The following is a 12,601-nucleotide window of genomic DNA, read 5'->3' on the forward strand; positions in this document are numbered from 1 at the left end:
ATTTAGTTTTAGAAGAAGTTAATACTTCTCTACCATCACAATAAACAGCACCAATTTTGCTTCTATCAAAGGAAGGACATTAGAAGGCTAAAATTTTATGCCATTCAGAGAATTTCAGAATAAACCTTTAGTTATTATTATTATTTTTTTTTTTTAAGTATGTGGTTCATTATAGACTCTCAAAAGCTTCCTATGTGGCAAAGAACTTAATAAATTTGGAGCATCCAATCAGTAAAAAAGCTAAAATCTGCAAAAATATAGAACACATTTGTTTACAAAAACAAAGAGTTATCAGCTGAAACACTTTTCTTCATTAGAGACAAAGAGCAGAATGTTTGGATTCATAGCTTAAGTCAAGCTACTTTGTAAGAGCTTGCTCCAGAAGAAACTTCTGCACAATGTCTGTAACACTTATAAAAACTAATGCATGAAAATTAAGCACAACTGGGTAATCCTTCATTCAAGCGTAAAAACAGGGATTTAAAAGAAGTTTGAAAGAAAACAACATGAAAAGAATAGAAAAAGGAAAAGTATCAACCATCTACGTAATAAAATTCTGTTTCTCACCAGCACCTTCTATAGATAAGGCTGACTAGTTTCACTAAACAATATTTTCTATACGTTGTACTTCTACTTTTATAGCAACTTACTTTTCATCAACAAAGAAAAGAAAGTATAAAAGCATTTCCCTCAATACTGAAGATGATTTAAAAAAAAAAAAAGGAATTACACTTCAAATCTGCAGTCACACATCGGGATGCAGATTTTTTATTTTTCTTTAAGCATTGATTCATTTGGCTGTGTAGTGAAAAAAAAAAAAAGAATGAAAGAAAGAAAGAAAATGTAATATCGCAATGCTTGCCAGTACAGGTCAGTACTGACCCCAGCTTGTGGGCCGTCTAGGGTTTCTCCTATACTGCAGTTGCAACACCACTTGAATTGATTTTCTCTGCAATGACAGCTCCAGTCAGACTGGCACCATGGCAGTCTACCAACACATCTCATTACTATGCTAGGCAAATGACAGCAGCTGGTGTCATATTATAAAGGTGTTTTCAACAATGAAAACACAGCCCCTCAATCTTCAAGGCAACGCTAAATCCTTTAGACAGTATCATTTTTCTGTTTAGAGCATTATTGTTGGACAACGACCACTTCAAAGTTTGAAACTGCCCTGCTTTTTTTTAAATAACTAACAACCTCCTTGCATTTTTAGATCACTTTATTATCCCACCTACATTGTTTGGAAGTACTTGTTGCCAGGTAACAGTTTAGCAGCCATTTTCAAGGGCTGGAAATTTATTTGGTGAGCGTGATATATATACTTAAACACACCCACATATAGAATGCGTGTGTATGCAAATACATATTTAGTGGGCATATGACTGCGCATATGCATGTGTGTAAATATATATATATATGCATGGGTGGGCACATATATATATATGTATATATACACCTAAACGTCGGGAGCATCCCGTACACTTCTGGGAGTTGGCACGCAATTCTTCCGCCTGGAACGCAGCCGGCCGACTGCAGCCCCGGTGCCGCCGAAGCCCCGTGCAGCAGTGGGCCGTGAGGGGCCGGCTGGGCGCTACTCCAGCCCATGGCCACCCTCCTCGGCCTGCTCGGCTGGGCCTGCTGCACGGCCCGCGACATCCTCCAGGCTCCCCGGAGCTTCTGAGTCTGCCCGAGAGCGCTTGAACCTGCGGTCCGGATACTGGCTGTTGTCAAAAGGCATGCGATGGACACAGAGGACGTGGGTCTTCAGGTTCCCCTTCTGGGAGGCACTGTACGGGCAGTATCGGCACTGGAAGGGCCGGTGACCTGCACGAATGACAAAAGGACGGTTAGATTTCTCAGTTGGTACAGTAAAACACGCTGGTGAAATGCAGCGCCTCAGAAAGCCCACCCGCTGGAGGAAATTGCTGTGTCTTTTCGGTGAGAATAAGAAACTCGTGCTTCTTGATCTTCGCCTGTTAAAAGAAACCTTGTTTTAAAAAGTCTGTGCTTCAGATCTTCCAGAAAAGTGCAGTTATTTCTCTCTCCTCACGCCCAGCCATAAATCCATCAGCCAGTGATACAAACTAAACTCTTGTAAATACAGTGCTATCGTGTACTAGACTGCCTTCCCTTATACTTGTTAATTATCTTTTTTATTGAAGTGCAATTCAGGGATGACAGTGTGCAGACCCTCTGTCTAATAAACATACTTTGTCTTTGGGTGGGTTTCTGAGTCAAGAACGGTATGTTTTATTTTAATCACGCAGATTACTTTTTAATGGAAAGAAATAATGGACTGCGATAACCAAGGCCTCAAACCTGCAAACGTTTACTCCAGTGAGATTACTCCTGCGAGTAAAGAAACAAGAGCACAGAAGTGTTTGCTGGGCTGAGGCCCAAGGTTATCACCAGCTTTAAAATAAAATGTCTAAGCCAGATTAGAAAAGGAATGTTAATGCACAAAATCTGATAGTTGCACTTCTTACGTGTGAAATAGCAACCGGCTGCAAAACGCAGGCATGAATGAAAGATATCGCTCTTCGGTAACTCTATCGATGAGCTCTCCCATATTTTTCAGATTATTGTGACTCTGAGCCTTCATGCTGTATCTGGTTTTGGAGGTTATGTTTCAGCAATCACATTTCAACCTATGCTGGGAAGTTGTTGATGTGTTTTACTGGAACTTTATGAGCTTTGTCTCTCAAATTAACTTAAACCAGGACCATCTGAGGTCAAATGTGCTTAGCTTGCTTTAATTTGCTCAAATAAATGAATAAATAAATGTGCCAGACCATCTACATAAAGCCGGGATAAGTGAAAAACAATACCCTATCTCCAAACACAAAGAGCACATTTTCTTCTGCATTTGTGGTACTATCTAGCAGGCACAAACCAGATGTGTGCATAGCACAGGACTACACTTCCCGCTCTGTGGGAAGGAGCGGGGACCATCTCACCTCCATTTTAGGTGGGAGTTTAAAGGAAAAGAAAAGGGATGCAATGCACTGGTGCCATGCTGCTTGTACAGCAGTGGGAAAATGCTCCTACAGCCCTCCTAGCGTGGAAAACAGATGGGTTAGATTCGTGCTGCTGGTGGCACACCGGCAGGAATATCTCTAGTGAAGGAAATTCACTCGAACCAGCACTATGTGTTGCTCAAATAACCTGCTACTTTTATCACAAAGCAAAACCATCACTTGATGGCTGAGTCCTCCCAAACACACTGCCTGCTTCCCAGAGGGAAGAAGCACCAAGTCTTTTACATAGTCAGAAAAACCCTATGCCTCAGGACTACAGTCAAGTTTCCTTTTTTGAGGATAAAAGGCATCCTCTCCACCCTTTGCTTTTACAAATTGAAGATTGCCAAAAGGGTGACCACCCCTCAGGACATCTAACTGACACATTTATGCATAGATCTGGGGATGGAGTTGGTTCTTTCCTGGATAAATAAAGGTATTTCCCTCAACAAATTCATAAGAATAAAAATAATGAAATCTGCAAGTTGCTGATCTTTACAATGCTAAACTTCAGTGGAAAATTTTGTAGCAGTGGAAAAAAAACCAACAAACTTCTACATAGATAATGTTACAGAAAATGGATTTGGCTTTTATAGAAAAAAAAAAAAAATCAACTGGAAGATATGAGGAAATAGTCAAACGAGATTGAAAGCATCCCTAGTGCCTTTTAGAGTCAATCCTAAAATCAATACAGAACCACAAAATGCTTGAAAAATTTAGAATATAACAGTTTTGAAAACTGGAAGCACTCTCAAAATTGTCGGAGTGTGAAAAAGGTCCAGAGAAAATCTGATTTCAGACAACCTAGAAATAGTTGAAAACTCAGAAAATAAAATAAAATAAAACAAAATCATCACATTTACTCCTTTGACTGTCAGAAATTGAAATAGTCACTAGAATTCAGAACTCAGTTCCAGATTCTTTAATTCCTCCTCCTTTTTCTCCCTCTTGGATAAAGCCTCTGCCCAGGCAGAAACACCTGGGACAAAGTGGTTGAAATGTTGTGTAAAAGGAAGAAGAACTCGCTCTGTGAAGGACCGTAGTGTTTTTTAACTTTCTGTCTGCCACCATCACATTCACCCATACACTGCTGCATCCATACCAGCAGCACCAGTTCCATTCCAGTATTTCTTGTTTCATTTGAACATCTGATGACTGCTCCCCCTCTAAGAACAAATAAACCGCTTAGTTGTGACTAATGGTACAGCTTGCACTCGGGTCTTGTTTACTTCATTACTACCAATGCTATGCAAAAAGCAAAAGATATCCTGGCATTTGGACCATCTTATATGCTGGGTGTACCAAAGAAGATATATGTCCTCGATCACTGCTCCGATCAGCAGCATGCAGGGAGCACACACACAAAGCCACGGGTACAATGTGCACAGTACCCACGCTATGAATGCCTCAGGCACCATGTAGCATGGAAAGATTTGGACTCTTCCAGGTAGAATGAGTAGTGCTCGCTAACAGCACGAGATTTCACCAAGCAGCTCTTAGCGCTTTGGCCGTAAGTAGCTACCATTAAATGGCCAACACATTCCTAACTATCCCCCACAAATTTTAAACAAAGAATCCACAACCATTTGACGGAGCTAACAACCTCATATGTGCCAGAATAAAAGCAAACTCTTTCTGCCCACCCCCAAACCAAATTCAAGCCTGTGCAGTTCTGTATGGAGAATGTCATTTATTAATTCAATGAACTTTAATAAATCAGACAACATAAAACACACCTAGAAGGATTCAGTTCTGCATCACCTCCCCCACAACTTACTTTTTCAGGCCATCAAAATTTCACATCCCTGCCTTGTGAAAAGTAAGTACACAATAAGTTAATTTGTATTGTCACTATGCAGTACAACTGTGGTAAAGAGCACATTCATTTTTAATCCGATATGAATAATATATAAATATGTATACAGAGTGAGGGTCATAGGAAAGCAAGCGGTACATTGTTTACAGCAGAAGTAGTACAAAAACTAGAGATTATTTTCACTTGCAAAGATAACAATATCTGCAATTTGCTTGTAACTAAGGGGTGAAAGAAAATACCCATTTCTCTTAGGTAGCCCATCCATTAATTATAGCTCAAAAACTTGTTGTGGGCAGAAGGCTCTTAAAATAACCTTTTCCAGATAAGTTGGCAATAAATTTATAATGTTTTATCTATCCGTGTTTGGTAGGTTCTTTCCTAGCAAGCTATAGTTCATATATATTTCACCCATTACATATCTTCCAATAGAATTATATGAAAGCCCTCAAAAAAAAAAAAAAAAAAAAAAAAAAAAAAAGGAAAAGGAAAAGAAAAAAAAGAAATCAAGAAAGCTTCCTGATATTTCAAGAGATAATGTGTAATGCATTGCATTTGTAGTAGGGATAATTAGACAAAAGGCAGGCCAACAACGGGAGCGAATTATGGTGCATCTTTCTTAGATAAAAAAAGTGAAGATAGAGGACAATGTGTTGTTTGCAGCTGAAATAATCCTGCTGTAGAGTAACATGCTACGAAGTATGTGACCCAAGCGTGTGAAAAGAGTTAGTGATCCTCTGGACTGAAGCTGAAAGTCTAAGGAAACTGAGCCACAGAAAATAACAATGACAAAATAGTTAAGCTGACACCAGCAATGGCTGGAGTCGAAGAACAGTAACATTTTAAGGTGGTACGGATTGCCCCAGGAGTGTTGATTATCTCCAGCTCCTGCTGAAGCTGGTTCTCTGAAGTGATCCAGACCTTCCTGGATAAGGCCCAGCACGGACAGCAGTGCTGAAGTAGCCTGGGCTGCCCCTCATTTCATCTGTACCTGGAGAGAACCAGGAGCCAGAATGGAACACGTCTTCTGGTCAGAACAGAGAACCCTTTGTGGAATGACTATGTAGAAAAATCCCTTAATGGCTGAAAGCAGTCCGCCTTTTTAAAAAAATATGCTGCTTTGTTAATTTAGGCTTTGAGAAAAAAAAAAGTTTGTTTTCTTTCTTTCAAGTTTGTGATCTGATATGTTGCTTTGTGACACATCACGTCAGCCTGCATCAGTCACATCGTGTTAGGTTTCATAACATGGCATGACTGATGCAGCCCAACATGGTGCTTCAACTGAATGGAGTCAGAAAATGCAGCTTTTTGGAAAGCCATGGAGCTCAAAGTGTTGCTGTTTTAATGACAATTTAAAGGAAAATATATTTAAAGCAGAAGCCTGGGATTTAAATAAAGCTACTACCCACAACTGAGTTGTTAAGGATTGAAATATTTGCCAAACCTATTTTACTTTATTCTATCATTAAAAGTCAAACAGTAGTATTGAAAAACATGAAAACTCAATGTCAACATAGTGTCATTGGGTTACTCACTGTAATCAAAACTGCTGATAGTTACTAATTTATTAACTTTGATATGGGTCCATTATTTAAGATTAGCACAAAGGAATATACAAACAACGGAGAGAGAAAGAGTGATGAATGCTAAAGTCTTTCTCATTAAAAAAATCATTTACATGGTCAAGCTGCATTAATTCTCCACTTCTAAAAATATTTGATCAGCATCCAAATTCTATAAAAATTTCTGCAAAGAAACATCTTATTTTTGTGGTATTACAGGCACATATGTAGGGGGTTGCACTAAAACGTAAAAATGGGCATTGGACTAGTCATATGAATATGATCAGGAATTTATTCCAGATTGTTAAAAGTGTACTAATCACAGCAAAATCATGGCTTTCTCCCAAAGCAGCAAGAAAACGGTAATTTGAAAGAAAAATGCCAATAATACATCACACGCAAGCCGTCTGTTGTCACCACTACACCACTTTTTATTATACTGCATATGTGTACGTATGTACACACAGATATGCACATACAGACTCACCGACACGCAATTCAGTGCATAAATTTAGGGGGAAAAGCAGAAGAGCAATAAAATGATGAATAGAAAACAAATGCTGTGCAATGTACTATAAATTATAATTAAGTTCTGAAAAAAATGTGGTTCATAGATATGACATTTGTTCCCTTAAAATGCAAAAATGGCTGTGATTATCTGACAGAATGCTTTCCATAGATGGCCAATGGCTATAACATTTACTGAGATGCAATACAGCAAACTCATTTCAGTTTTCTTTGCTTAGTTTAAGAATATCCTTTCGGTGAAAATCGGAAACAACAGCCATTAGCTCTTTAAAGCACATAAATGACTCAATCACTGAGAGATATCTGAAAAGCCTCAGAGCTCTGAATTTTTTGGAGGCAGATCTCTGCAGTTCAGATGTTGGACTCCAAAGGTCTGGACCCTCCTCAGGCTGCTGTGCCAATCCCTCATGCCAGGGACCACCTCAGGCTACGGCTGGGCCCTCTCAGCAGGACCAGTATGGATGGCACCGAATGCTTCATCCCTCAGCACTGCTGGCGTAATCACACATTTCTCAGCCACTCAGGAATGATGGTCAGCCAGATGTCATGGCTTTCTCAGACCAGAATCTCTGGATCCCAGGCATGGCGGTGAGCACTGCCGTTTTAAAGCAATGCTATCGTAACATAATAACAAGAAAAGGGAGAACTATTCTCATTTAAATCTTGGCTTCTGCAATTTCCTTTTTTTAACATATAAATTTTTATAAATACATTTACTATCCACAGCAAATATTCCAAACCCTGTCTGTGTTACCCATGAGAGCAGAAAGGCTCTAAAGCAACCATTCTGATCTGTAGCATCACAGTATGGATGGGGAAATGCTGAATAAATATATTTGTCCAATAGACAATAATGTCTCCATTCCATTTTATTGGTCTCAAAATATGCATTTCATGAAACTCCCAAAATACCAGGCAAATTAAGTATGTCCAATTGGGTTCATATACGTAGTAAAAGTTTTTATAAAACAATTCAAAAGTATATGTTTATTCACATACAGGTCCAGCACAAAACAAGTTGGTCTTTTGGGAAAAATTAGAATATTCTGTACAGTTTATATGTTTATTGGATAACAAAAAAAAAAAAAAAAAAAAAAAAAAAAAAGGAAATTAAAATTTAAAAGCTCTTTATTTTATGTTGACCAGGAATAGCTGTACGAACTAAAAGCTTTGTCTAAGGTTTTTTCTGATGCCTTACTGTAGGATCATATACAATAAAAAACATTTACATCTGCATTTTAGGAATGCATGGGCACATTTCCACCTACCAAGGCTAAGGCACTGGGTTGAGTATTTGCAGTGAGATGCATAAAGCAACCCTCCAAACACCATCTATTCAGCTATGTTCCTTCACTAATCACAGACTCAATCCTACAGATAGTCCTAAAGGAAACTGGAGGAACTGCTTGTAAGAGGCACCAGACTATGGCTCACCTCTTATTACTTAAACACTTCACACAGAAATCAAGTTACCTAAATTACCCCTAGAGAATACAGAGCAGATGCTTCCAGGGGCAGCTCAAGTCTGAATCTGAAAAAAACCTCTCTCTCTCTGCAAGTCATTGGTAAGTTCTTATTTAAGGAAAGATAAGTTGGGGTTTAAGATCCATCTCATCGCAAAATACAGCCACCAGCTTTGCCCTAAATAAACACATTAAGGATGCTTGGAAAGCAGTGACCTAAAACTAGAAGGATTCACCCAACTGAGAAGACCATCATCCCACGTTAGTGATCCAGAAAGAATCCTCCTATAGGGAGCAATGAGGTGCACGGCCCTGTCCAGAGGTCACCACCCAGCTCAGAGCCACTGCTGGCATGGGGCAGAGAGTTGGCACCCTTGGTCCCCAGGTACCTGCAGTGCTGGGATGGTAAAGAACTGGGCCACTGCAGGAGAATTTCAGACTAAAACTACATCCTCTAAAAAAAAAAAAATACTTTTTCAATTCCTGTCTGAAAAGCTTGCACCCACTGTCACCCACTGAATTTCTTTTGAAACCAAAAGTGGCGAAAAATAATCCTCAAAACTTAATATGTAAACCAAAAATAAGTACAACATAACCAAACGTACATTCATAATAAAGAGAAACAAGCAGAAAACGCTAACGCTTTCCTTCAAACATCCCTTAACTTATCAAAAACTTAGTCACAAAATTATGGAAAACAACAGCGATTAAACAGTTGCTTCCTCTGTTACATATACACCGTGTCGAAATTATTTCTGTTTGGATGTAGGCTGAGGAACTTGCTGTCCCTTTACAGTACACCAAATAAAGACTATCACAGTCTTTGTTTGTTTCCAACGGTCTAATGGTGAGTTGTGATTTTTGGGAAGACAAACTTTTTGTATTTCTTGAAAAGAGGACAAAACAGCAGTGTTATTCAGCTGCAGACACTCAGCACAAACTTTATTTTTCAAAGTAAGATTTTCACACAGGATCTTCTGATTAAGAAGGTAAAGGAATCTTGGGGGAGGGAGGGGGTAGGAGCACCACCAGCTGAAAGGGTCTCTTAAAAAAATACAGAACATTATTGAATGCTGTAAAACAAGAATTGTCCTGCAAAACACCTTCAGACTTTGTTCTCTAAAGACTCATACAGTTTAAGCAGTGGCCACACGATGCAGTGCCCATGCCCAGCAGCACTGGCTTGGTTTTGGACATGACAACATGAGTTACGAGCCCAGTGCCTCAGTGCACCCCAAACAAGGTTAGTGGGAATGCTGTCATTGATTGAGCTTGAAATGTCAGACTATCGTTGTCCCATGCTTTGGTAAATTTAATTACGTTTAATTTTTCATATTTATTTACTTTAGTTTATACACATAAGCAGAGGACAGAGTTCTTATCAAGGGCACTCAGTACCAGTCGTAAAGAGTAGGACACCTCTAATTGAATTTATAATGGCAAGAGTTACAAGAATTCATAAAATCTTCAATTGTAACCCCCTTCCAAATCCTAAACTCACATTGGTTGGCCAAACACACAAGTATCAGCCTGCAGCTGTGCCCCATTCTCATAGCAGCTCTTATTCTTCCAAAGCCCAGAGGCAAGGCCTCTCCATCCCTAAATCCCAGCCCTGGGGCTGCTCCACACAGGGACGGAGTGCTGGGCACAGCTCCAGACAACCTTCTTCCTTCACGCCTGATGGACCCCAGGAAGTCTGCAGTCAAGGAAATGTGTTTTGAAGGCGGGTGGCAGGCTAGTCTTTAGTATTAAGAAACCCCAAGTTCTTCTGTTTATCAAAATTACATCTTCAGAGTCCCACCTTTGTCTTTACTTACATATTTCAGTTAACTGCCATGCCTATTCACTCCTCTGCTTGTCTTAATCACATAAATAACAGCGTATTCACATTTTAAGCCCCTTGAGGGAAATATTTCGGTTTTCCTACTAGGCCATTCACAAGTTTTCTGTCTAATGTTCTGTCATATTTTTTAATTGTCTCAGTAAATATTTATAATTTCAGGAAGCATTTAAGACTTCTAGAATGAAGCTCTTTTTTTTTAATTTAACGTAGCTGTGATTTCCCAGAATAAAAGCTGTACTGGTGGCACTAAGATTTTGGTAAAAGATCAGGCAGCTCAGAGGTGTTAATAGGCAAGGTCTTATCAGTGACTACATTTTGCTACTAAATAGCTTTTATTTCGCTTAGCAATTCATAAAGGCAATAGCATTTGCTTTTTTTTTTTTCTTTTGGGAAACTATCTTGAGTTTATTTATTTTATTTGGAGGAATGGGATTAAAAAAATCCCAGATTTAGCTTTCTAAATTTTTCCTGCCCACATCTCATGACCTCAGTTGGCTTGCAATAGGCTCTGAGCAGCCTGCCCCACATGAACAGCTGCCCCTATGCATGCAGCAAGGTGACAATCAGGAACACCCCATGTTCCACAAGTCACTTAAATTTAAGGAGAGTGAGAGATACATGGTGTAAGGTTTGCTGAACTGGGACCCAAAGCTAGAATAATTGCTTTCTGCATGTATAATGCCAAGTAGGATAAGCATGTTCTCCTTTAATTGCAGCTGTTGCTTTGTTATGTAACTGGGGTAATTTAGGTGGTATTTTGTCACATTATAGCTTGTCACGTAACTCATGATTCTCTATCTACAGTGACATGTTAGTAAAGAGACTGAGGAAAAACAAAACACTAAGTAAATAAATATCCAGCTTACTAATAGCTAATACTGCAAATTATCCAGGAGTAGCTCAAACCCCACTAATCATTCCATAAAACACTCCTGTGACCTGCTTATGGAGTTTTGCAAGCAAGGCCTGCAGCACAACCATGGCACACCGAATCGCTGCGGGGGCTGCAGTGGCCCTACCAGCCTGCACCACACACACGTGCACTTGCACAGAGAATATTTATTTTTATCATTACCCATTCAACAAATCAGGATCTACAACAGTAAAAATTCAAAGTCTGCAAAGAATAAATCCAGCATTAACTTTTCGGGAACTCTTCCTCGGGAAAGCACTGTTGATGTTGTCATAGAAAAAGTGTCTTTTTTATTAAGTCACAAAGGAAATGCTTTCTTCCCTTCTCCTTTTCTTTTCTATAAAAGGCTCTCTAAAATGAAAGGTGTCAGACTTTGCTTTTTCTTCTTGGCATGATCCAGAATGTATGGCTGAGGAATGACAGATGTCTGCAACCAGCTGCAATGAAGCATGCTAAAGTTTCAGTCTAATCCACTTATTTCACTGCAGTCACGTAAACCAAAACAAATGGGCAGTGCCTTACATTATAAAAACACAGCAGCATTACTTTGTTGCATAATGTAGCTGATACGCCATCTTTTTATCATTTTTCCTAGTGCAGAAAGAATTCACCTCTTTATTAAAAACAGCCCCTGAAAGTTCTCCCATTCTGCTCTCCTCTATTTTTTCCTTTTAGTGTCACAGCAGTCTCGCGATGCCCCGTGCATTACTCAATACACTGCCATTACAAACACACTGTAATATTTTTCCAGGAAGACTGCTTTTGCTTTTAAAACGGCAGTCTCATTCAGAAGCCACGAGGCCTGATTCTGCTCCCTCACCCTCTTTACGAGCCTGCGATGCAAACACCTCTGTGCTGCTGAGCGAGATGCGCACCAGACCCAGCGCCATCGTCGTGCTGGCGGTAGAGCGAGTGCGCTGCACGCTCACCCCTCTTCCTTCTACTGATCAAATGGGAATGTCTGTGCGCACACAACTAACAAGGCTGGGCTCACTGCATGGAAAAAAAACCCACTTTTAATGAGGGGAAAGAGCTTTTGCCCACCCACGAGCGTGTGGCCCGGTGAGCCCCCTCGGAGCAGCCCTGTGGGGCAGCGTGAGGCGAGCGAACATGGCGCCGCTTCCTGCAGGGGAGGCCCTGCTGCCCCCGCGTGTAGCGTACAACCTCGTGAACCCTCCCTCCTTTAATCCTTGTAAGGGAACAGAAAGGGTAAGGAGGCATGTGGTTCTCCCCCTGCCAGCAGTTTCAACAGCTGTGAAGCACTCTTTCAGCGCAATTCATAAAAAAAGATGTGTTGGATTTCGCCTATGGCAGAATGGCGTACGATTTCTGGCCCTTCAGGCTAAAACAATAAATGCAAAGAGGAAAATTTGAGATTTCCCCCCTTAAACTTCCCACAACAACCTCAGCAAAACCACATGACTTGTCTTGTACAATCTCCCTGGTGTTTTCAGTGCTA

The 12,601-nt window shown here is 40.1% G+C and overlaps 1 protein-coding gene across 5 annotated transcripts in view; it reads right to left on the reverse strand.

Annotated features, from left to right (window-relative positions):
- Window positions 1–1,594: 1,594 nt before the first annotated feature.
- The window catches only part of ZNF536 (zinc finger protein 536), a 323,660-nt gene continuing 312,653 nt past the window's right edge, over window positions 1,595–12,601 (reverse strand). For all 5 annotated transcript variants that reach the window (XM_042876985.1, XM_042876987.1, XM_042876986.1 and 2 more), the window contains one exon: window positions 1,595–1,827. In XM_042876985.1, the coding sequence (XP_042732919.1) occupies window positions 1,595–1,827 (233 nt within the window). The remainder of the gene's footprint in view (window positions 1,828–12,601) is intronic.

This window comes from Lagopus leucura, unplaced genomic scaffold (assembly GCF_019238085.1).
Source record: "Lagopus leucura isolate 7727_CA_CO unplaced genomic scaffold, USGS_WTPT01 Super-Scaffold_100017, whole genome shotgun sequence".
Classification (NCBI taxonomy): domain Eukaryota; kingdom Metazoa; phylum Chordata; class Aves; order Galliformes; family Phasianidae; genus Lagopus; species Lagopus leucura.